The following is a 22,329-nucleotide window of genomic DNA, read 5'->3' on the forward strand; positions in this document are numbered from 1 at the left end:
CTGATATTATACCAGAGGTCTAGTATACATAGATTATATATATACAGGCAGATTATTTACTGTATACAGGCTAGTGTAGATTTTACAAAATCGATTAAAACCCTACCTTTTTAACAAAGCGTTTCTTAGTTTTATCCTTGGGTTTTTTTTTCTATGCCTTGATTTTACAGCCTAGTTGCCTAGTTTTTAACCTACTTTTAACTGGGTCTCATGATGTTTTTTTGCCATTGCTGTTTTTATGCCAATGTTTTAAAACCCTGCAGCACTTTAAGATTTGTGAAAAGTGTTACAAATAAAATGTATTATCATTATTATATTATATACTGTATACAGGTCTACTAGATTGTACTGTTAATGAGGTTTATACTATAACACATACAGTAGTATTTAATATGTCGCTATAACAGTGGGTCCTGCTTTCACTTACTCACTTAATTGCAACCAATCATAATAAAAACGTTTAAAATATATGACTCAACTTTTGACTTCAAATGCTGTGTTTTGGTTTGTTAAATGTAAATGGTGCGCTTATATAGTGCCTTTCTCCAAGTGCTGATGTACTGGGATAAGGTGAGGTGGGGGTCCAAAAAGCATCTTGAAGATAATCCAAGATCCTCTTCTTGGTGTGATTTTTTAGGAAAGCCAGCTCTGAAGTGAATTCCATTAGAACAGCGATTCCTAAACCTTTCTTGATCAGGGTCCACTTGAAAGTGTTAATAGTGGCCCACCCATCTGACCACTTAACATGGTAGCCGAAACTTATTGTTTTGCTAATTGTTTTGAGGAGCCCACTTACAATAATACCCTTGCAGCCCACCAGTGGGCCCCAGCCCACAGGTTGGAAACCACTGCATTAGAATCACTGCAGTGGGTTGTCAGTCACATACTGTATGCATCAGCATTACAATCTTATAATGTTCCTATAAAGCACAGTGTTAACTTATGAGACATTGTCTGGGTCAGCTGAGTTCAGCTTAGCATGTTACAGTGAAAGTGATATTAGAATGGCTTTCAATGATATGCACTATGACGATAGCTGTGGGTGTTAGTTCTGTAAGTGATAAAGAGAGGCCCCACAGAGATGCCCAAGCGAATGTACTAGAAAAATACAAGAGTATTGAAAGATAACAAGTGTCTTTGCTACACGATGTTTGATTTGGCTCAACAATGAATCAAGTGTATCCTCGTCCCCCCTGGAGACAGACAATGTGGTTACGTTTGTTTGGCTTTCGGTTGCCAGGTTGAGACAAGAAAGGCCTATTGATGTTATTACTTTATCATCAGGGACTTTAGTTCCCTGCTAGGTGGCCTGACACAGGAATATCTGTCCAATTATTCACTTCCCCTTTGCCATTTCTGTGGCCAATCCTCACTTGTGTCTGGGTGGTGTGAGATTATACTCCACCCCTTTGTCACTGCACCGGCCAATGGGGACACGGCGGCCATATGCAAAGAGTGAGGTGAGGAGAAGATACAGATGATAGTTTTCCAACCCCCCCCCCCCCCCCGCCCGCCCTTAAGAGAACAGGTGTCATTTGTCACCTGGGTTTCACCTGGATGACTGAATCTTTTGCCTAAGGGGCCATGATACACTAGTACTATGGCATGCCAGTATGAATAGAGTCACGTTTCAGCAACGGTGCTGATGATGTTGGAAATAAATTGGCATGTATTTAAAATCATGACAGTTTCTTGTTGAAAGATCGTATTATTTTCAAATGCCTCCCATAAAATGACCTCCAGTTTGTTCATTAGTCAAAGCCAAATGTTGGAATATTACTCTTTGTACAATTACAGCATGTACAAAAAGCAAAGAAATAACATTAGCATGATTAAGGCATGTTTGCTCTCTGCCGGATGCGATTGTGACGTGTAGAATGTAGCAGTTCTTTAGAATGGAATGTGGATGCTAGCTGTAGAAGGGCAACATACCAAAGTGAGTTGGTTGCAGTGCTTTTCCATACTGATGTCAAAGCTTGCTGCACACACATTCCTTAGTCTATCTTTTTAAAAGGGTGTCAGGTATTTTTAGTGTTGTGTCATTGACAAATTAGGTATCTGTGTAGACTGAGGACAGGATTAAAATGACTCATCTGTTGTATAACCAGGTTTATTATCTCTGCACCCTCAGTGTTCATTTAATTCTGAGAGTGTACAAGTGTAAATGAGACACGTATGTACACTCTCCTGAGTTGCAAATGGATAAATGAACACTAAAGATTTTACTGTGTGGTTGGTTCTCGCTTGATGAAGAGGCATTACATTGGCGAGCCGAGTTCTAAAATGAGACTACGATTTTGTCATTTGGGTCCTCTACTGAAAGGCTAAAGAAACCATGATGACCAATTACTGGAGAAGCCTGTTTCTCTGGTCTCTCCTTTGCCTTGGTGCCTTGTTTGCAGATTGCATTGTATTTTTGATTTCAACGTCTCTATTGAAGCTGAACGTGTTATTTACCCCGGAATTCTCCTGTAACATTTCATAGATATGAGCTAATATAAAACCCTCTGTTTTGGATGTATTAGGCTATATTACATCCCATCCTCTACAAGACTTGAAAGGTATTGATGATACACCACTTGTCGATTCAACCTGTGTAAGTGACTGCTGACTGCAGTGCATTATAGATGAGGTGAACAAAGGGTCAATCATTAAGGATGAATTATGGATGAGGGTGTTCATATTGGTGGTTAGCTTGGGTGGGTCTGTGAGCCCAACTGAACTGCACAAACAATGACAATCAAATTTGTATCTCTTTAAATAGATCAAATTGAACATGAAATACATGTCATTTTGATGTTTTATTGACAAGGAAATCCACTGAAATCTCCCAACAAGAGATTATGCAGGTTGAGTAACAAACAACCTTTTCTCTCCATAGCCAGAGACAAATGCCTTTTACAGTAGTGACCACAAGTGACATAATCAGAAGAAAAAGCTGCCAACATGTGTTTTTAATATAAAATTACTTTCTATTTTGATCCAGCAAAGTAGGAGTAACATTTAGCGTTTTGGGTGGTTCCCAGGGAACCACTTAAAAGAATACTACAGTGTAGACATTCATCATTCTCCACTGCAATTGTCCCAAATACTCATCTCACTGCCCTCTGTGCCCTGTAATGTAAGCAGACTCAAGGGAGCTTATCCGACTGAAGCCCTTACAAGTTCAGACTTTAGTGCAGATATTGGTTAACTTGCCAAATGATTCACTTTATCCCAAGCCAGTAGATTTGGCGTCTAGAACACAGCATCTCTGGGTATGTTTGGGATGCAAAAATATAGACTGAAAGCTGTTCTGTCACCAAACACAAATCAGGGTGACATGCATTAGTAGTGGAGTGATTGAATGGAGAAAACAGTAGTTACACGATACGAAACACATACAGCATGTGAATGTTGGCTTAGGCATACGAATATTACATTCAATCCACATCCAAGGCCTTGATATGAGACAGCAAATCTGGATTTTCGTGTTAGTTGTACATTTAATCTGTCTCATGTCTCAATATAATCATAGGTTACCATCAGGCTTGTACATGTAATATAGACAATATGTCTCTTTTTAGAATGTCAAAATCCACCTGTTCAAATAACATAACTGTCCCTTAGGAAGGTCAAAGACAAAACAATGATTGAGAATTCATTTTATTTAACAAATAACAAAAAAAAGTCAAATAAATTGCAAAAATAGAGCACTTTATATGTAACATGCAGACTGTTATTGTGCTCTCGATCCTACAGACTTGTGATGAAGAACTATGTGCTTTATACAATCCCACAAAAAGAAATGTACCGTAATTTATCGTTAAGATGTGAAAATAAAAACTTCATTAACCACCAGCCAATCTGTAGAAGCTCACAACGCATTGCGCGATGCCATTATACAGTAAACCTATAGATCGGCTATTTTTTTTGAAGAAAAGCGCATTTGAAATTATAGACAAGAATATATATTTTTGCCGATAATGAAATGCCCCAAATTCAAAGTGGTTAATATTTATAATCTAGCCCATACTGTAGCTGCAACTGGAAAGCGCTACCGAGCAGCAATGATCCATACATACATCAGTGGTAGGATGTCACATACACAACACAGCCCATGAGTGCAACATTTTGATTGAACATAAGTTAGATAACTTAGTTACAGTATATTATATACTGCAGGCATGATTAGAATGACTTGTCTGAGGGAACAACTGACAATGTGCTAACGTGGGCATCTGTGTTTACACCCAGAAAGGTACTTATGTCAGACAATAAAAATAAATAGTATTCAATATTTACAATATTTCTAGTTTTCAAATATACAAACAAAAATGAAACGCCACAGTGAACATAGTTTGTAAAAAAAAAAAAAAAGCAACACACGAGACAATATACAAGCTCTTGAAACATTATTATACACCATGTCATTCAATAACTACAACGTGTGTACACACACACACACACACACACACACACACACACACACACATTATCCACAATGAATTTGGTTGACTTAGAAAATTCAGCAGCTTCTCTTTCTGCAACATAAACCATCCTTGATCCCTCAACTCTGACTATACATAATTACAAGATAACTACTTACAAAAGGAAAATGGTAAAGAAAAATATATTTAGTTTAGATATAATTATTAGTCTAAAGTCTTGTGCAAAACAATAATAGATGCCAATGAACATTGTGGCTTTGCCATGAGAACCAACATAAATGAACAACTCTGAAGCCATGAGAAGCGTAGGCAACAAGGCAAATTACTGTTTTTTACTGAGTGGGGCAAAAGCGCCACGGTAATAACTACCATAGGAGTCAGTTTGAAAGGTAGTGGAGTCCATGATAAGGCATTTATGTACTGTACACAAATAACAGCAAGGTGGGTAGGCAGATGTCAATTTGATGGGAAAGGCACAAGATTACTGGTTACACATTAAACGTTTGTCTAGCACGGTCCAGACCAACAGAATGAGGCCCCTTTGGCCAACCCAGATATCAAGCCAACTTGTGTAGAGGTTTGTGGGCAAGTGACAAAGCGCGTGCCTTGAGTCCTTGTAAAAATGATAAGGCTATCTACTGTAGGTATAATATGTTATTCTTATTATAGCGCTATAGTTACCTACTGTACAGTATGGCTTTAACATATCTACAAACAAGTATTTTGCCTTCAGTTGATTCTGTGCAAAGCAAGGCTTTGTGTAACATTTCAGCTCAAGAATGCATGATGACAATGAACGTACTGTAACACAGTAAACGGGTCAAGCTACTGTATAATGGATGGTGGTTGTCAGATAAGAATTAAAGCATTGAAGAGATAAGGACCCTTCTGATCTCACCGTTAGGAGGTTGAAACAAAGAAAATGATTTACTTCAATCATGCATTAGTGCATTTGTCCTTCATTCTGATGTGATTCTGTGATCTTTAAGAAGTCCTGTCCGCAGTTTTGCTTGTCTTTTATGTCCTAAAAGACAACTACTTCAAGCGTAACGGCTTACTTCTTCACATTGTACAGATAATTATTTTTCTTTTCGGGGAGGAGGGGGGGGGGGTCCTTCAGACTTGGACGGCACAGTGCTGAGGTCAAAGATGTAAGCCACACAATGAGGTCATCAGGAGGGGGAAGGGGTGTACCCAATTCATACTTCGTCACATGAGGGTGCCACACTCCAAAAATAACCCAACTTTCAGTGAGCGACACCATCATGCGACAAAGTATAGATTTGGCGGAAGCAGCAGCAATAGTCTTTTACATCAGGAAATCTCTCTTTTACTTCAACAATGGTCTTCGTCATCTCCGGATCAAGCAATATCCATGTCCTCCATGCTCACCATTTGCCTCTGCAAAAAAGTAGCCAAGAGAACACAACTAATGAGCCAAGAAATAACAGAGTATTCATAATCTTTCAGACAGAAAAAAGTATGGGATATGGTGTAATTGTCATACGACAGCGTTGATAATAAACTAAAGGGTACCTGAGGGTAAACATAGCCATCGGAACCGTTCCTGCAGATGTGGACTTCATCCTCAGTGGTCTTCTGGTACACTGGATTGTCAAAATGGATTGTGTTGGTGTTCCTTTGACGCCAGTGCCTCCATAGCAACATGGCTCCAAACATCACCAGACACATAATCACTGTGGAAAAACAGAGAAAAATAAAAAGGGTGATTACAATGACGTGGAAATTTAATCCGAACACAGATTAGATCAAAGAATATGCTGTGGTGTTCATTATTGCCACCAACAACTAGTCAAAGAGATAAAGACACTGAGGCGATTTATACTTAGTTGTGCGCCAGTGTCACACATCGAAGATCTACGTGCTCACAACGGGTCACATAGGCTATTTTTGACGCACAACTAGGTAGGTATAAATCAGGAATAAGTCTGCTCGATTTAAATGTTGCAACTTACTGATTGGCAACACTATGTAGAGAGCGATGGGGTGGGAGGACTCCACCTCGTTGGGCATGGCTGCATATTTGTTGTTGACTGTTGACAAAGCACAGAAAGTGTTTAAGTTATTACTGCACATAGATCAAAGGGTTAACCACTTAAGCCCCATTTATGCTCTCGCAAATCTCGGAGGGGGAGATGGGCGTAGAGAACGGACGGCCCCACCCCCGGTCCATCTTTAAGCCCCATTTTATACAGCTGCTATTTTCAAAGTTGTACGCCCATCTACAAGCTCACAACACCTTGCATTGTGACACTTTGTGAGCTTATAGATCTGCTAAGCTGCCATTTTCCCCATCCACAAAAATTGTGATTTTTTTAGTTTTGGAAATATCTGAAAACATACCCAAAATAGGGCTGCCAGATTGAAAGTGCTTAAATATTGGGCTGCCAGATTTAAAGTGGTTAAATATTCCAAGCAGTCTATCGAAATACAGTAGACATACTGGCAATATCCAAATGCACTGAGTCACCATTACTACACTATGTTCGGGGCGGCCGTAGCTGAGTGAGTAATCAGAAGGCCACAGGTTCCGCACATATAGTAATACCTCATACCTCAGATTTATATTTATGTCCCTCCCTGAGACACTTAACCCCTAACAGCTCCGCCCGAGTGCTCACTATGACTATCTGAACAACCATCAGCTGGGTGAAACTGAAACAGAATTTCCACCGCAGGATTAACAAAAGGTCTCCACATCCCCCCTGTAGTTACAGTGATCTAGACCAGTGGTTCCCAACCTTTTTATCCCGGGACCCAAACTAGTGAAAATAGCCGATCTACAAGCTCACAACACGTTGCATCGCGATGTGTTGCAACGCTTGTAGATCAGCTTGTAGATCGGCTGAGCTTGTAGATCTGCCATTTTCACTACTTCTTAAAAGTATCTTTTCCCTCTAATTAATGGATTTATTTGTATTTTTATGGAATTCTTTTGAAAAAACGCTTGCATTTGTTTTTAACTTGTTGCATTTTGTGATTTAAAAAAAAAATCCTTTGAAATAATAATTAAAAACAAAATGTAGGGAACAAAAAATAAAGAGGTATTTACTAGCGACCCGTAAAAATTGATCCGCGACCCACATATGGGTCCCGACCCACTGTTTGGGAAACAGTGATCTGGAGCTTGAAGTACCTTGTGCAGTGAACTCAGGCTGCTGTGTGCTCTGAGTGGCGGCCTGGTCAGAGTCCTGGGGATGGATATAGGGGGCAGAAGAAGATGTGGGCCTTTCGGTAGCACTAGGTGTTGTGGTGGTGGTAGTAGAAATTGTTGTTGGGTCTTTGGTGTCAAGCGCGACTGTCGTGTTGGTTACAGAAGGAGGGGCAACTGGGCCTGTTGGAAAAGTATTAGTGAAGGTACAGGTCAGCTAAGGTCACAGTTTAATATTAATAATAATAAAAAAAAAAGATACATCAAAAGAGGAGTGATGAACTATAACCACTTAAGCCCTATTTTATACTAATTGTACGATGGTGTCGCGCGGCGAAAATAGCCGATCTGCAATCTCACAACGCATTGTGAGCTTGCAGATCTATATGAGATATTTCTGATGAGTATTTTAAGAGTAGTGGTAAGTGGATAAATGCAGTTCTTTAGGTGTGGATGCAAGACACTTACCAGCAATACATTTCCTCATGTCAGGTGCTAGGATCATGTTATCAGGACAGGCACAGGTGTACTTAGCAGACTGCTTGTTGATGTAAGGGGCAGGAAGACACAGAAACTCACAACCTCCGTTGATACGGTTATGCTCTCTGCACCAGTTCTTTCCTATAAGAGGGAGAAATTATTGTTATTATTAGGAGAAATAAGTATTACAAGAGAAAGAGACGAGAGAGAGAGAGATGCATAATAAAATAAAATAAAACATCAGAAGACCTGATAATGGTTTTAATTTGACATTTGCAGTGGTTTTGAAGTCCAATGAAGTTCTACTGTACCAATAGGCTGCTTGAGGTTGTGGTACAGGACAATGTCCTCTGGCTGGACCAGGTCCCCAGCTAGCTCAGTGATATCCTGTCCTGTCAGACGGTTGGCACTCAGAACCATGTTGTTGGCTGAATCAGTCCAGAACACCTTCTCCTATGAAAGAGGAAAATATTTATATATTTTTAGTTAAGACTAATTAATTTAAATAACAATGTCCTTATTTGTATTGTCTTTTATTGCCGTTTTGGCTTTATCAATGAACTACTCATGAAGACTGATTTCACGGTAGTACAGATGGATCATTCTTTATACACACCGATGCTAAGGAATAACGTTCTGGGTTTAGAACTAAAGGCCATTTGAATGGGGTGAAGCAATACTCTTGAAGCTAATGTGCCAAGCTCAGTAAGAGGGAGAACTCTGTGTGTATAATAACATGTTTGTAAAAAAAGAAACAAAATCACCACCAGTTCCCACTACAGCAAAGCAGCATACACATATGACTAGGGGTGGGACGATATATCGATATATCGATATATCGCGATACTTTCTCCCGCGATAAATAATCGATATCCTCCCGGAAAATATCGATATTAAAAAAAAAAAAAACGTTTTTTTTTTTTTTTTTTTTAAGTTTGTGATACGTTGTTTTTCCTACTCTGTATTTGTGTAATGATGATTTTGAACTGTTTGGTGCTATTTTATGTGTTTATGAATTGAATACAAGGACTATCGTGATATATCGTTGGTGAATTTTCATGCAATATATCGTGATATCGCAATATATCGATATTTTCAGATATCGTGATATATCGTTGGTGAAATTTCATGCAATATATCGTGATATCGCAATATATCGGCATTTTCAGATATCGTGATATATATTGTTATCGTGGGCCTAATATCGTGATACATATCGTATCGTGAGGTACCCATATCGTCCCACCCCTACATATGACCCCATTGTCAGGACTGTCAGGACAACCGTGTGCCAACATAAAAATCACCATTTAACATCACTACTAACCTCAAAGACAGCCAGAGAGATTGGGTGCATTAGTTTTTCCTCATCGAAGATCAGTGTGTGTCGTGTACCTCCATTCACATCAATGCTGGAGATGGTGTGCATCTTGGAGTCCACCCAGTACAAACGCTGGTTGACTATGTCTGTGTACGGACAAAGATAGTTACGAGTTGGACAAACTGCAAACAGTAACACTCTCTGTTAATTGAACTCTTTGATTTATCCATTTTGAACTCAAGAGTGTACAAAATGTAACCAAATGGACCTTACGGGTCCATTTGGTTACATTTGTACAGGATTTTACTGTGTAAATTCATCATTCAGAACTGACTCAACAAATGTTTCCATTTAATGAGTAGGAGTATTTTCTTACCGAGAGTAATGCCATTTGGCCAGAGAATGTTGTCCGTTACCAAGGCAGTGCGGTCGGCACCATTCAGCCCACTTTTCTCAATCTTGGCCTCATCGCTCCAATCAGTCCAATACATGAAGCTTGAGGAGAAAAGGAGATAAATCAGCAATGCAAGCATATGGAACACGTGGATTCAAACCCGGGTCTCCTGCATGGGAACCAAACATTTAGGATTCTGGGTTTCACACAGGGCTACTCCACTACACATACAGTACAGTGGTTGGCCAGAGGTTGTACACAACAACTATAAAATTGTGATTCATCCCAGATTAAACAGTAATATTGTGATTAATCCCAGATTAAACAATAAAATTGTGATTCATCCCAGATTAAACAGTATTATTGTGGTTCATTCCAGACTGAATTGCAGTTTCCATGCATCATGGTCAGGGCCTGGTTGCACAAAATTCTGCTTAAGATTTACTGTATTCATCATACAGCTAATCATTTCTTCTAAGGAAACCGTGAGTGCATTTTTAAGGAAAAACTTAATTTAGGATGCGTCATGCAACCGGCTTCAGATTTTTCTTCCATGTAAGCATCTTAAAGGAAACCTGCATGTTACTCACTTGTGTTCTGGGTCCACTGCAATGGCTCTTGGCTTCCCCAGGTTCTGGCTGATCAGGGTCTTCCTCTTACTCCCATCTGTAGTGGCCACAGAGATGGACTTCCTGATGCTGTCAGTCCAGTAGATGTTGCCATGGATCCAGTCGACAGCGAGGCCCTCAGGAGCCTCGATCTCGCTGTCAACCACAACACTGTGGTGGGAGGAGTCACCCGCCAGGTCCATCTTGGAGCTGTCAAAGTGAAAAGAGAAGCCATTGGGTCTCAAATATTTTCATGTCAATTATTATTCCTTTTACAATTTAAGTGACACACACGCACACACACACTCTTTTGTGATCCAACATTCTAACCTGTAGATCTTCTTCAAGGAGTTGTCGGACCAGAATATGACATTGCTAGGGATATCCAGATCCAGTGCCACTGCATTCTTCAGCTGGGGAATCAGACGGACGTACTCGGTGCGGTCCAGTGTCATCTTCCTCACCTCATGTTTGTTGGTGAAGAACAGGTACGGGACCTCGCCTGGTGAAGACATGATATTGTAGCTGTCAGACAGAGACCTTGTATCTCCATATTTAAACTTTTGGGTTTTTTTTTGGTAAATGAATGCCCTACTTTGTCAAACAAAAGTAGCAAAAACATTGAAAATAAAAATAAGATTGCCGTGATAATTAAAGTGGTTAAGTGTGTCTGCGGGTTTTATAAACACTTAACCAATCAAAGTATTAACAAGAGCTTATGACTATAATAACCACATTGGATCAATTTGAACACAGGTTCTTTTTTCCATTTTCTGAAAAGTAACAGTTTTGGACAAACAAGGTTTCCACCTGACAATATTGTTGCCATGGTAATGGTACTGGTTAACTTTTCATTGGGTAATGAAACGGTATATCTCAACAAGAAGAAAAAGAAAATGTAGGAAGGAGTTTTTAATTGTGATATTTATACCGTGCCTTTAACCACTTCAATCCTATATACTTTGTTGACCTGGGTGCACCAGGAGTCTGTACTTGGGGCCCCTCCTTTTATCCCTCTACACCAAATCTCTTCGCCGGAAAAAGCCGATATACAAGCTCACAATGCGTCACGTTCCGACACGTTATGAGCTTGTAGATCAGCTGTTTTCCATGAAAGTTTCCCCATTATGACATGCCCGCAACAGGGACTCTAGGGTTCATGCGTTTAAAGACAATGAAGTCAAACAATACCTGATTCAGCCATGCAGGTCTTCGTAACAGGATCTATCTCGTAACCCTGCCTGCAATCACACTTGTAGCTTCCGGGCAGGTTGATGCAAATCTGACTGCAAATATCTGGATCGATGCACTCATCAATGTCTGCAGGTAGTGGGAGAAAAGATCAAAATGTCAAATCTTATCCACATGTAAATCTCAAGTGGTAGCCGAGTTTATTTAAGCTCTGCAGGGTCTGTGTTTAGGAAATTACATTTCCATTCCTTTGAATGGGATCCTCTTGTGTGGGCGTTTACGAGAGCGGAACAAAAGTTACACCCAGTTTCTTTAGTATGGGTTGAAACCTCAAAACAATCATTAACATCATTTGTTGTCTTGTTGAGGTAGGGTTCCAGTGTACATTTCTCATTTGGGTCTCCATTTCTCTCTGTTAAAATGAGCATAACAATGGAGTCCTCTCACCTTGACAGGTTTTCTTGTCCACCATCAGGCTGTGTCCAGCAGGGCAGGAGCAGTTGAAACCGAGCTTTAGGTCGGTACAGAAGTGAGAGCAGCCTCCGTTACCAGTCAAGCACTCATTGTTGTCTATGTGGAATCGAATAAAAAAAGAAAGAACAGTCAATGCTAGTGTTCATGACATACTTTTTCCATATGGCAGCTCACTCTTTGAAACCGCTAACTATCTTGGCCAGTAATCCCTGACTACTAGGCTTGCTATTCCTGTCATATTTTCCAAGCTAAGATATGGTTTCTCTTTTTTCCCCAATGATGGTATGTTGGAGGAGAGCTTGAGTGAGTGTATTCCCAAATCACACTGGGTATACCGAGTGCTTGAATTACACAATATTTACTAACAAATTCAGTAAGACTGCGGGTAAAAAAAAGAAAGGAAAGCTGTGTTTCTATACAAGGTTGTAATATTTGTGACATTTTACTTACCACACTCTTTGACAGGTTCATCTGTCCAGTCTTGACAGTCTCTCCGTTTATCACACACCTTCTCCATGCCAATACACTCCCCACTGCGACACTGGAACCTAGCTGGGCCTTCACACACATTCACTGCGGAGAAAAGTAGGAGAATACAATACATCTTCATTAGATGGTCGCATCATATACACACTGACACTACATCTTCTGAAAATGCACCAGACACATTCATCTGAGTCTTAATTGCATATAAGCAAAGTATGCACTCTGACTGAATGACAGCGATTAAACTAAATAGGATGTCTGTTGGATCTGAGAATCACCTTTGTGACAGTCAATCTCGTCACTGTGGTCCCCGCAATCATATTCTTTGTCACACTGCAGGCTGCCATGGATACAGGAACCATCATTGCACTGGAACTCATCTGGTCGGCAAGTAGGACGACCTGCAAAAAACATGACGTTACAGTTTGAATGTATTTACTGAAAGATATTTTCAGTTAAAATGTACAGAAAATTCATTACAGCCCAAGAATTTGAGATGCACCACAATACCAGCAATACAGAAATGGGGTCATGAAAAAGGTTTCTAAAAAATGTAAATGCTGAAACGAGGATGCTTACTGCAGTTTGCTTCGTCCGATCGATCCTGGCAGTCCATCCCGCCGTCACAGCGCCAGGTGCCGTGGATACATTCGCCGTTGTCACATTGGAACTCGTGGGAGCCACACGGCGCCCCCGTCTTCTCCGGCTGCCGACCCACACAGTTCTGGGGCCACTCGTCGGAGCCGTCGGCGCAGTCGCTGTCCCCGTCGCACGCCCACAGGCCGGGCACGCACACCGTGTTGTTACACTGGAACGCGCCCACGCTGCAGGTGGCGGCAGGGCAGGCGGACTCGTCTGAGCCGTCCGAGCAGTCGCTGTCCTCGTCGCACACGAAGGAGGACGACACGCACTGCCCGTTGGTGCAGCGGAACTCGTCAGGGGTGCACGCCTTAGCCGCTGAGGGTGCAGAGTAGGGGGTGGATATTCAAAAATAAATAAATAAAATAATAATAATAATCTTCTGCCTATTTTATAATTTATTCATTTTGTTTGCCTGTGTTTATTCATCATTATTTGGAATTCATTTTTGGCTTTTTCATTGACTCTCCTTGGGATCAATAAAGTATCTATCCATCTATCGGCTTGTGTTTGGATTAATGGATTAATCACTTTCAACCCGAAGTCTCTATTTTGGGCATGTCATTATAGGTGAAAATGTTTAATAATTTTAAAAGAAATTCAGAGATCGGCTGTTCTATTTTTTTAAACAGGGCTTAAGGTTAAGTTCAATATTTTCTACCATACTAGTAGATAATATACTATAATAACTTACTGCAGTTCTGTTCATCAGCTCCATTGTCACACTCAGCCTTGCCATCACACCTCCAGCCTACAGGAATGCACTGTCTCCTGTCCCCACCACAGCTGAACTCAGTCGACAGACAGCTCCTGGCCTCTGATGGTGGAAACAGGAAGGAGCAGAGAAGGAATTCCATCAACTAATCAATAATGGATGAGTCAAGTTTCTGCTTTTTCTTTCACATATTTACAGAGCCGATAAGGCTACTGTACATAGGGTTGGGTTTATTGACCCATGACTACATTTATGGTGTACATTTAGTCAATCATTTACCACACTACTCTACTACAGCAGCTACCGTTTATTTTCAGTTATGTTTTGCAGTAGACTGGCATTCAAATGGTTATACCACAAATAATGATTATGTTAATCAAGTGGCAGCCTCCACCTTAGTTCTGTTCATGTCAAACATTCAAATAAAGAAGACAGAGGGCTGGCACAGTACTTTCTTTTCTTAAATGTGCATTTACACCTCATTTAGAATTTTTGTATTGAAGTACTGTATGCATTATATTTACCACAGCTAGCAGTTAGCTCATCGGATCCATCACCACAGTCGTCACTTCCATCACACACCCATCTGTTGGTGATGCACTTCAAGTTTTCACACCGAAACTGCCTTGAGTTGCATGTTGCTGCATCTATGTATAAGAAAATACACAGTTCACAATAGGATTGTGCACATACACGCTCATATACGGTAGATGCTCACCAATACCCAGGTAATCACAAAGAGAGAGAGAGAGAAAGAACCATTAATAAAAAACTATTGCAACATTGAATGAGTCTGTTCTTGAACCAAACAAAGTCCAACTAGCATTGTGGAAGAGTCAAACTGTACTGCTTTTAATCCTTTTTGGTAATTACAAAAAACAAACAAAACAAAACCATCTGAACAACAGACACATTTCTGTCTTCAGGCCACCTTTTTCAAGATAGACTGAAGTGCATTTTCACTCTTTCTGGCTTGAGCTGTGCTCGAGGAGGTGTGAGAATGTGCCCACTGTCACTAAACACTCTGGGAAGGAGCTTTTTCCAAGTTGTCTGTGAAGACATTCCAGCTCATGTGAGGATATTAACGATCGGCACAATAATTAATTAATAATATCAAATCTTGCACCCTCTCATCCCTGCCTGATATGACAAACTCTGTGAGTGTTTGATAGTGAATTATGAATATGAACACATTATGTCAACATGAGATAAGCCCTATCCTGGTTAAGTTAATATACAACCATGATGACTACACAAATTACAGTGTCAAGATAACGATTACAAAATGGTGTGAAACTACACGGTTACACTTTGTATTGCGCCATAGGGGATTAACCATTATTTAAATTAGTGACACTTCCTGGAAACAGCATAGTGGGGAAATGATACGTCACTTGTGGACATGACCAACCCTTATATGGTGCCACTATATATGTCTATGAATTGAATACCAAGGCCTTCATTGGAAACAAGTCCGCAAGGACTTTCATGAACGGACCTGTTAGACAAAGTATTTTAAATGTAACTGTGTTGTTTTACTATTTTTTGCCTAATAAAATATTCAATCAATCAATATGGCTTAACTTCTCTCACACACCGTGAGAGAGATCAACTCATCCCTGCAGGATGTAAGGTTTAACAGTTTGAGGAGATATGACCATAAATCATCTCTGGCTTTGTTTAGGCTCCAGAGATGACCTCTGAGTGACCTCGGATCTCAGAGACCCAACCAGTCAAAGCACTGGTGACACCAGAGTGAGAGCACACTGGAAGCCATGGGTCATCTCATCAGAGCAAAGTGACATCTGGCTTCCTCAGCGAGGTTTCTGCTGTCAAATTCCTTTGTGCCCTCAGGCAGGGCAGCATGATGGAGGCAAATAAGACTATCCCTTTAAGACAATAGGATGGGAGGAGTTTGGCCATCACACCACCAGCAGCTGATTGGCCCCAGGGTGACATTGACATTCTTCAGATCAGCATCATCACAGTGACTCAATACCACTGATGGAAGAAGTACTTGAGTAAAAGTATCAATACCACTATATAAAAAATACTCTGTTACAAGTAAAAGATCTGTATTGAAAATGTTACTTCAGTAAAAGTACAAAAGTATTGGTATAGAAATATACTTAAAGTACAGGGGTGAATTAGTAGTTTCCATCCACTGCTTAAAACGCAAGAGCATAGAATGTGTGCATACCGGCTGACTTTTTTCAGTTGAAATAGCAACCGATGCCACTGCAACAGTCACACACCCACCAACTGACACACACACACATACACCTGGCCTCAGAAAAATAACGACAAGACCAGGATGCGGTCTTAATTCCGATTCATACTTTGTTGTTCGATGCTCAGAAAAAGAGGGGAAAAAAGTTTCAACTGCAAAACATGACACGTTGCGGCACAAAGTATAAATTGGGCTTTGATCTTCGTCATGTCACCCAGAGTAAGCGCTCCACCACCACTTCCTTCAAAAAGGCACAGACCAAACCCATACATTCACCTCTATCTCATCTTGCATTATTATTGGCCGTTATTGTCTCAGTGCAACATAAGAGAACTCTGGGTGATCCTGGAATGCCCACCCTACGTCTTTCATCCCACTTACTCTTGGCTGCCATAAACCCATGTTTCCAGTGAAACCACTGACCACACACACACACACACACACACACACACACACACTAATGCATGCACAAGCACACACACTGTACAGTCACTGTGGCTGAAACAGACCAGGCGTGGTGCCAGTGGGAGGTTCTGGGAATGGAGTTTTCCCAGCATCGTTGCAGTGACGATTTTACTAGGCAGGCCCTCTGTTGCTTGAGACTTATAAAGGTAAGTGCCAGTGAAAATTGAGAAGCTGCCCCTATCTCACACATGCGGCTTTGAAAGCCATTCATTCATTCATTCATTCATTCATTCATTCACTCCACTTGTGAGAGCAGGAGCGAAAGTGGGTCAAATGGTTGGTGGTTTCCTGACCTCAAAGCCCCTAGTCTCATGTAGCCAGATGATCACAGCTGGCTAACAAACCTACACCTATTGCTTTGAAACTAAATCATAAATCATAAAGTCTTTGCATTGGTTCTGCAATGCAGTTTTTTATAATCCAAATTGTTTCCACCCAGTTCTAGCCCCCTACATTGAATTTAGATGTCCCCACCCAGATGTATCAGTAGTAGGCAGGCAGCAGAGATCTCCAATCATCTGACAGGAAACATGTACAGTACTGCACCTACTGCAGAAAGTTTAGAAACCACCAACCGTCTTTCTGAGACAGGAAGCTCCTCCGGTCTCATTTTATTATTTTCAACTGCTTATCTTCAGCTTCGCTACTTTGACAACAGTAGTTTTACCAGCTACCCCCCACAAGAATACAGGCTGCATTAGATAGGTTGTTTTGTGCAGAGAAAGGACAAGTTCAGTGCCATGTAGTTTAACCACATGAATGAACCCATTTTTACTTTTCAAACATAGCCTATCTTCAAGCTCACAACCTGTCACGATGCGACGCATTGCAAGCTTTTGGATTAGAGCTACTATTTTACCCATTTGTCGTACAATAAAGTATATAGGGATTATATGTGGTTAATACATTACTAGTGGTTGAAGCTTCTTTCCTGTCATATCATGCTATTAAGAAATGACCTTCCATTTTTACATCTGAAAATATCTTGTGTGAGGCATTTCGTACAGTGAAAATTTAAGGTCAGATTCAGTTTACTTATTAACCAAAAACTGGAGTCTGTTGCACGTCAGTATTGTTGCCATGCCAATCATGTGATCCATAGACCATATGATGGTAATAGGACCCAAGCATGTGAACAGGTTTTTTACTTTGTTTGTTTTATACAGCTTCGTCATCATAAAAACATGTGTCTTGATGCTCTACCAGTCAGAAAATGACATTTTACCTCCGGTAGACTGTACATAATATTATGTTTGCCTTCCAGGTGGTGACTAAACAAACAAGAGATAATATACTGTAGACAGTACAGAGGGTCAGAGATCCTTTATGACTTCCCTTTCCCATAAATGAATCTGTATCGTTTTTGCAGGAATTTAAAATGTACTTTTCCCTGTCAATTGATAAATTGACAAAAATAAATTCAAATAGATTTTTGTAATTGCCTAAATCGATTAGCTAAATTGATTAACCACTTATGCCCTGTTTTACACTTAGCTGTACAATGGTGCTGTGTAAAAATACCAAAAATAGCACATGTAGATCTGCTGTTTTCTGTATGTTTGTTTATAGATTATTCCATCTATAACTGCATGGAAGTGTCTGTCTGTGTGCCTTTTATGCCCATATGGAGATGTCTGTATCTGTTTGCCTGTGTCCCTTTTATGCCCATATATGGAGTAAAGTTCCCTGATGTCACCAATATGACGTCATAGTACAGACGTCATAGACTGGCCTATAAGCAGCACGATAATGGGTACTGCACCAACAGGTACAACAGGTACTCTGACAGACAACGGACAGCGAGTATAACGGGTACTCAGACTGACAACCGGTACAACGGGCATAACCGGAGGCTGGAGAGATGCGTTCCCAATGGGCATCGCCCTAATTGTATTTTTTATAATAAATGCAATCGATAAGTTTGATTGACTGTTGCACTCCTTGATGTATTACATATACAATACCACTTCTTGTAGGTAAAAAGAGACCTGTATGTGTGCAGATCCTCCGGCAAGAGTGCCTCAATTCAATTAGGTTAACTGTGCTGAGAAACAGCCTCCTTCAAGATGCTATTTATACCTATGGTGTGCAGCAACCTGCACATCACCCCATGGCACGTGTACGCATACAGTGCACACCCACTTACATCAGCAGACTGAAGTATAATGCTGTATAAATGTTCTAGTCTTGTGACGTTTTAATCCTTTTATGTGATGTGTGATGATGCAGGCCTATGTTGTTGTGTTGTGTTGTCAAGGTTCGCAAAACAAATTTCCATGAAAATGGACAATATACAATCTAATCTCTTCCAAGAATAAGAATTAAACGAGTTTGACTGGTATTCACTGCCATGTCCACGAACAACACACTACTTTTGTAAGGACTCGTTTTAAAAGCAAACACTGTTGTCGTTTAACTGACACATAATATCATACGCCTCCCACCACAGCACAGACATTTGTGAGTTTATCTGTACTCAAATATGTAGAAGAGCCGAGGCTGGTCTATAAGCAGCAGTTAATGAATGACTACTACACTGTGCATCAAAGGGACCAGCAGCCTTGACACATGCTTGCAGATATGAGTTGATACTGGTTCCGATTCTGGCTGCATTTTCTTTTACAAATTGAGAAGAAATGCATTTGGTCTCATTGCTTTGGGGGGAAGGGCAGATAGTCAGATAGTTGGTGCAGTGTTAAATTAAAGCCACTTTAACCCTATATACCAGTGGTTCTCAAACCTTTTCATTTCAAGCTCCCCCATAACTCTTAGAGTTACAAACCTGTAAGGGTCCATTTGGAACCCCCTCAAGGAACCCAGGGGGTCCCTGGACACCACTTTGAGAACCACTGCTATGCTCATGACCCAGTCTATACTAGACACCCTTCTGTAACTACATTAATATATTTGGCAAAAATAGGTGATCTACAAGCTCACATTGCGTGAGCCCCAGAATAGGGATGCTAGGGGAGTAGGGTTCAAGTTGTTAATCTTTTCTCCACAATCAAACGACTTTTAATTCCAACATGCCAAGTACTTCCACATTTGACTGAAACCATGCCTGGAAAGCAAATGCAAGGCTTAACATCAGGCAAATTAATCACGCGGCCATCTGTAGGCTCATCAGAAGCCGAGCCGCTTGTCTCGGTGACACAGCTCTGCAGTATGGCATTTCACTCATGCTTTGCTGTAAACCAATCAAGGACGTGACCTGGTCAAGTAATAAACTTAACTAAACATATACTCCAGAGGGACCCCCTAATAGTAGCAACAATGTTCTCATCTAGATTAATTTATGAAACACTGATAGTTCATAATATCTTGCTTGAACTGAGTCCAATCAGCCATGCATGCACAAGAAAGTGAATGGGGCTTTAGCCTTTAGTAGAGTAATTCTACATGGTTAAGCCTTATTTGAAATGCATGCTTAGCATATGTGTGACAGCACACACACACACACGAAAAACTGGACCAAAGTTCTAATCTGGAAAATCTCTTGAAGGAAAACTGAAGATTGGAGGATTACTGGAAAAGCCTGGCCAAAGCCAAGTTAAATCTCAACACACTGTTGGCCTTAAGGGCATTTAGGCCACCATAGCCTTTTTCATTGTTTGACAGCTAGGCTATGGATGGGTAGCCTAAATGCTAAAGGGAAAGTACCACTGTCATCCCCTTTAAAGGACAATTCCGGTGTTTATTTTTTCGTCATACAACCGCACCCTTTCCTCTGCTGTGACAACATGAGCCTCCTCCTTCTCCTCCTCTATCATACCCACATGAAACCTGACCTGAGGCCCTTCAAAAAGGTTGATCAATGATGATGATTCATCTCCAGTAAGTCATTGATATTGGAAAGAATAGCCAACAGGGCTACATTGTATATTAATCATTATATTATTTATTGTTAAATAGAAGGGGGTATGGGTCAACTCCAATGCCTGGCAGTTTCACCATAACCCTCCCCCTTAAAGTCCACCTAGTACCAGTGGCGGAAAAAGTACTCACATCAGTTTACTTTAGTAAAAGTATCATACTGCAATGTAGAAATACTTTGATACAATTAAAAGTCCGGAATTCAAAATTCAAGAGTAAAAGTACGCATTGGTATCAAAACGTACTTAAAGAACCAAAAGTAAAAGTACTCGTTATGCAGAATGTCTCATTTCACAAGTTTTCAAATGTATACAAATCTTTTGAAAATAGAAGATTGGCTATTTTCAAATGGCCGAAATGTAGGGTGAAGTGGTATCTTTTTTAATAATCAAAATCTACCTAGTAGTAGCCTAACCAATAACTAACGTTTTCAAATAATTGTAGTGGAGTAAAAGTACAATATTTGCCTCTGAGATGTAGTGGAGTAGAAGTAAAAGTACAAAAAAATACCTCAAAATTGTACTCATGTACAGTATTTGAGTAAATGTACTTAGTTACTTTACTCAAATGCGCAGTACCAGACCCACCGAGCAGCACGCATGTAAACAAACAATGAACGCTTTTTAACCCATTTTACTGACTATTGTCATGATATGCCCTGGCCTGGACACACAGTCACATGGACATGAATGTGAAATATGATGTCAAGAAACATGAAAGCGGCCATATCTCATCCTAGCCTTGGATCAAGACTGAATGATGCATTTTTACCAATTTTGACATAAAATGTCAACATCGATAAAATACGATGAATCTTGATCCAAGGCTAATCACATCCTAATGATGTGTGTGACAGTGTCCCTGAATGAACCACGTGAACTGCACACAGAGAGCATCACTTTGAAAGATTCTCTCTACTCACCAGCTTGAGCCACACCATGAATCAGCACCACCAGCAGCAGGCAGCAACACGTGGACAGTCCTGCGTTTCCCCGCAACGTCCAAAACATATTGTCTCTCCTCTCGTCTGGACGATCAGAGAATGGATCAAACGAGCCACCAACAGAACAGACCTCCCGCTGTGTGAACACACTGACTGACAGCTATCACAGCTCACAGGTGAGGCGTCAGTGAGCTCTCCTCTCTTCTTCAGGGATGCGATCTGTGGGATGATGATGAACGTGTCTAGACAGACAGACAGACCGACAGAGAGACAGACCTGCACCGACAGCACCAGACGATCAGTGCCAGGAAAATATTAGGGCTCTTTGACTCACAGCTGACCATTTTCTATGAGGTTCTAGGAGGTGGGCGGGGCCAACAGAGTGGTGTGATATTTGAAATGAGACATGAGCCGCCGCGGGGGAGGAGCCTATGATACCCATCATCACATTACTACTGTTATCACTCTGCTCTCTCTCTCTCTCTCTCTCTCTCTCTCTCTCTCTCTCTCTCTCTCTCTCTCTCTCTCTCTCTCTCTCTCTCTGTCTCTCTGTCTCTCTGTACTGCTGTCCTTAGATCACCCTGTCACATCCATCCCTCTCATCATCACCCCCCTCCTCGGCTCCTCCACTCCACCCCATGTCTCCATCTCTCTCTCTCTCTCTCTCTCTCTCTCTCTCTCTCTCTCTCTCTCTCTCTCTCTCTCTCCCTCCCTCTCCCTCTCCGTCTCTCTCTCTCCCCCCTCTCTCTTCCGCTCTCTCTCTCTCCCTCTCCCGCCTCTCTCCCCCCCCTCTCTCTCTCTCTCTCTCTCTCTCTCTCTCTCTCTCTCTCTCTCTCTCTCTCTCTCTCTCTCTCTCTCTCTCTCTCTCTCTCTCTCTCCCCTCCCCCCTCTCTCTCTATTTTTTTGAG

The 22,329-nt window shown here is 41.0% G+C and overlaps 1 protein-coding gene across 1 annotated transcript; it reads right to left on the bottom strand.

Moving 5' to 3' along the window:
* Positions 1 to 3,629: 3,629 nt before the first annotated feature.
* Positions 3,630 to 21,753, bottom strand: ldlrb (low density lipoprotein receptor b). The gene is made up of 18 exons (XM_080454731.1): positions 21,401 to 21,753; positions 14,435 to 14,557; positions 13,890 to 14,012; positions 13,136 to 13,513; positions 12,835 to 12,957; positions 12,521 to 12,643; positions 12,044 to 12,166; positions 11,597 to 11,725; positions 10,736 to 10,907; positions 10,388 to 10,615; positions 9,780 to 9,898; positions 9,410 to 9,549; positions 8,394 to 8,535; positions 8,071 to 8,223; positions 7,588 to 7,785; positions 6,407 to 6,484; positions 5,967 to 6,127; positions 3,630 to 5,831 (listed from the first exon to the last, which is right to left on the bottom strand). Exons 1-18 carry the CDS (start codon positions 21,486 to 21,488, stop codon positions 5,793 to 5,795), a joined length of 2,640 nt encoding a protein of 879 aa, XP_080310857.1. The 5' UTR covers positions 21,489 to 21,753; the 3' UTR covers positions 3,630 to 5,792.
* Positions 21,754 to 22,329: the final 576 nt, after the last annotated feature.

Source organism: Gymnoscopelus braueri (assembly GCF_963280865.1).
Source record: "Gymnoscopelus braueri genome assembly, chromosome: 2".
Lineage (NCBI taxonomy): Eukaryota > Metazoa > Chordata > Actinopteri > Myctophiformes > Myctophidae > Gymnoscopelus > Gymnoscopelus braueri.

Coding starts and splice junctions, on each gene's coding strand:
- ldlrb (XM_080454731.1), bottom strand. CDS start 21,488: ATGTTTTGGACGTTGCGGGGAAACGCAGGACTGTCCACGTGTTGCTGC. Junction 14,558..21,400: donor TCATGGTGTGGCTCAAGCTG/GTGAGTAGAGAG, acceptor TCTTATACATAG/ATGCAGCAACATGCAACTCA. Junction 6,128..6,406: donor CTACATAGTGTTGCCAATCA/GTAAGTTGCAAC, acceptor GTTTTTCCACAG/TGATTATGTGTCTGGTGATG.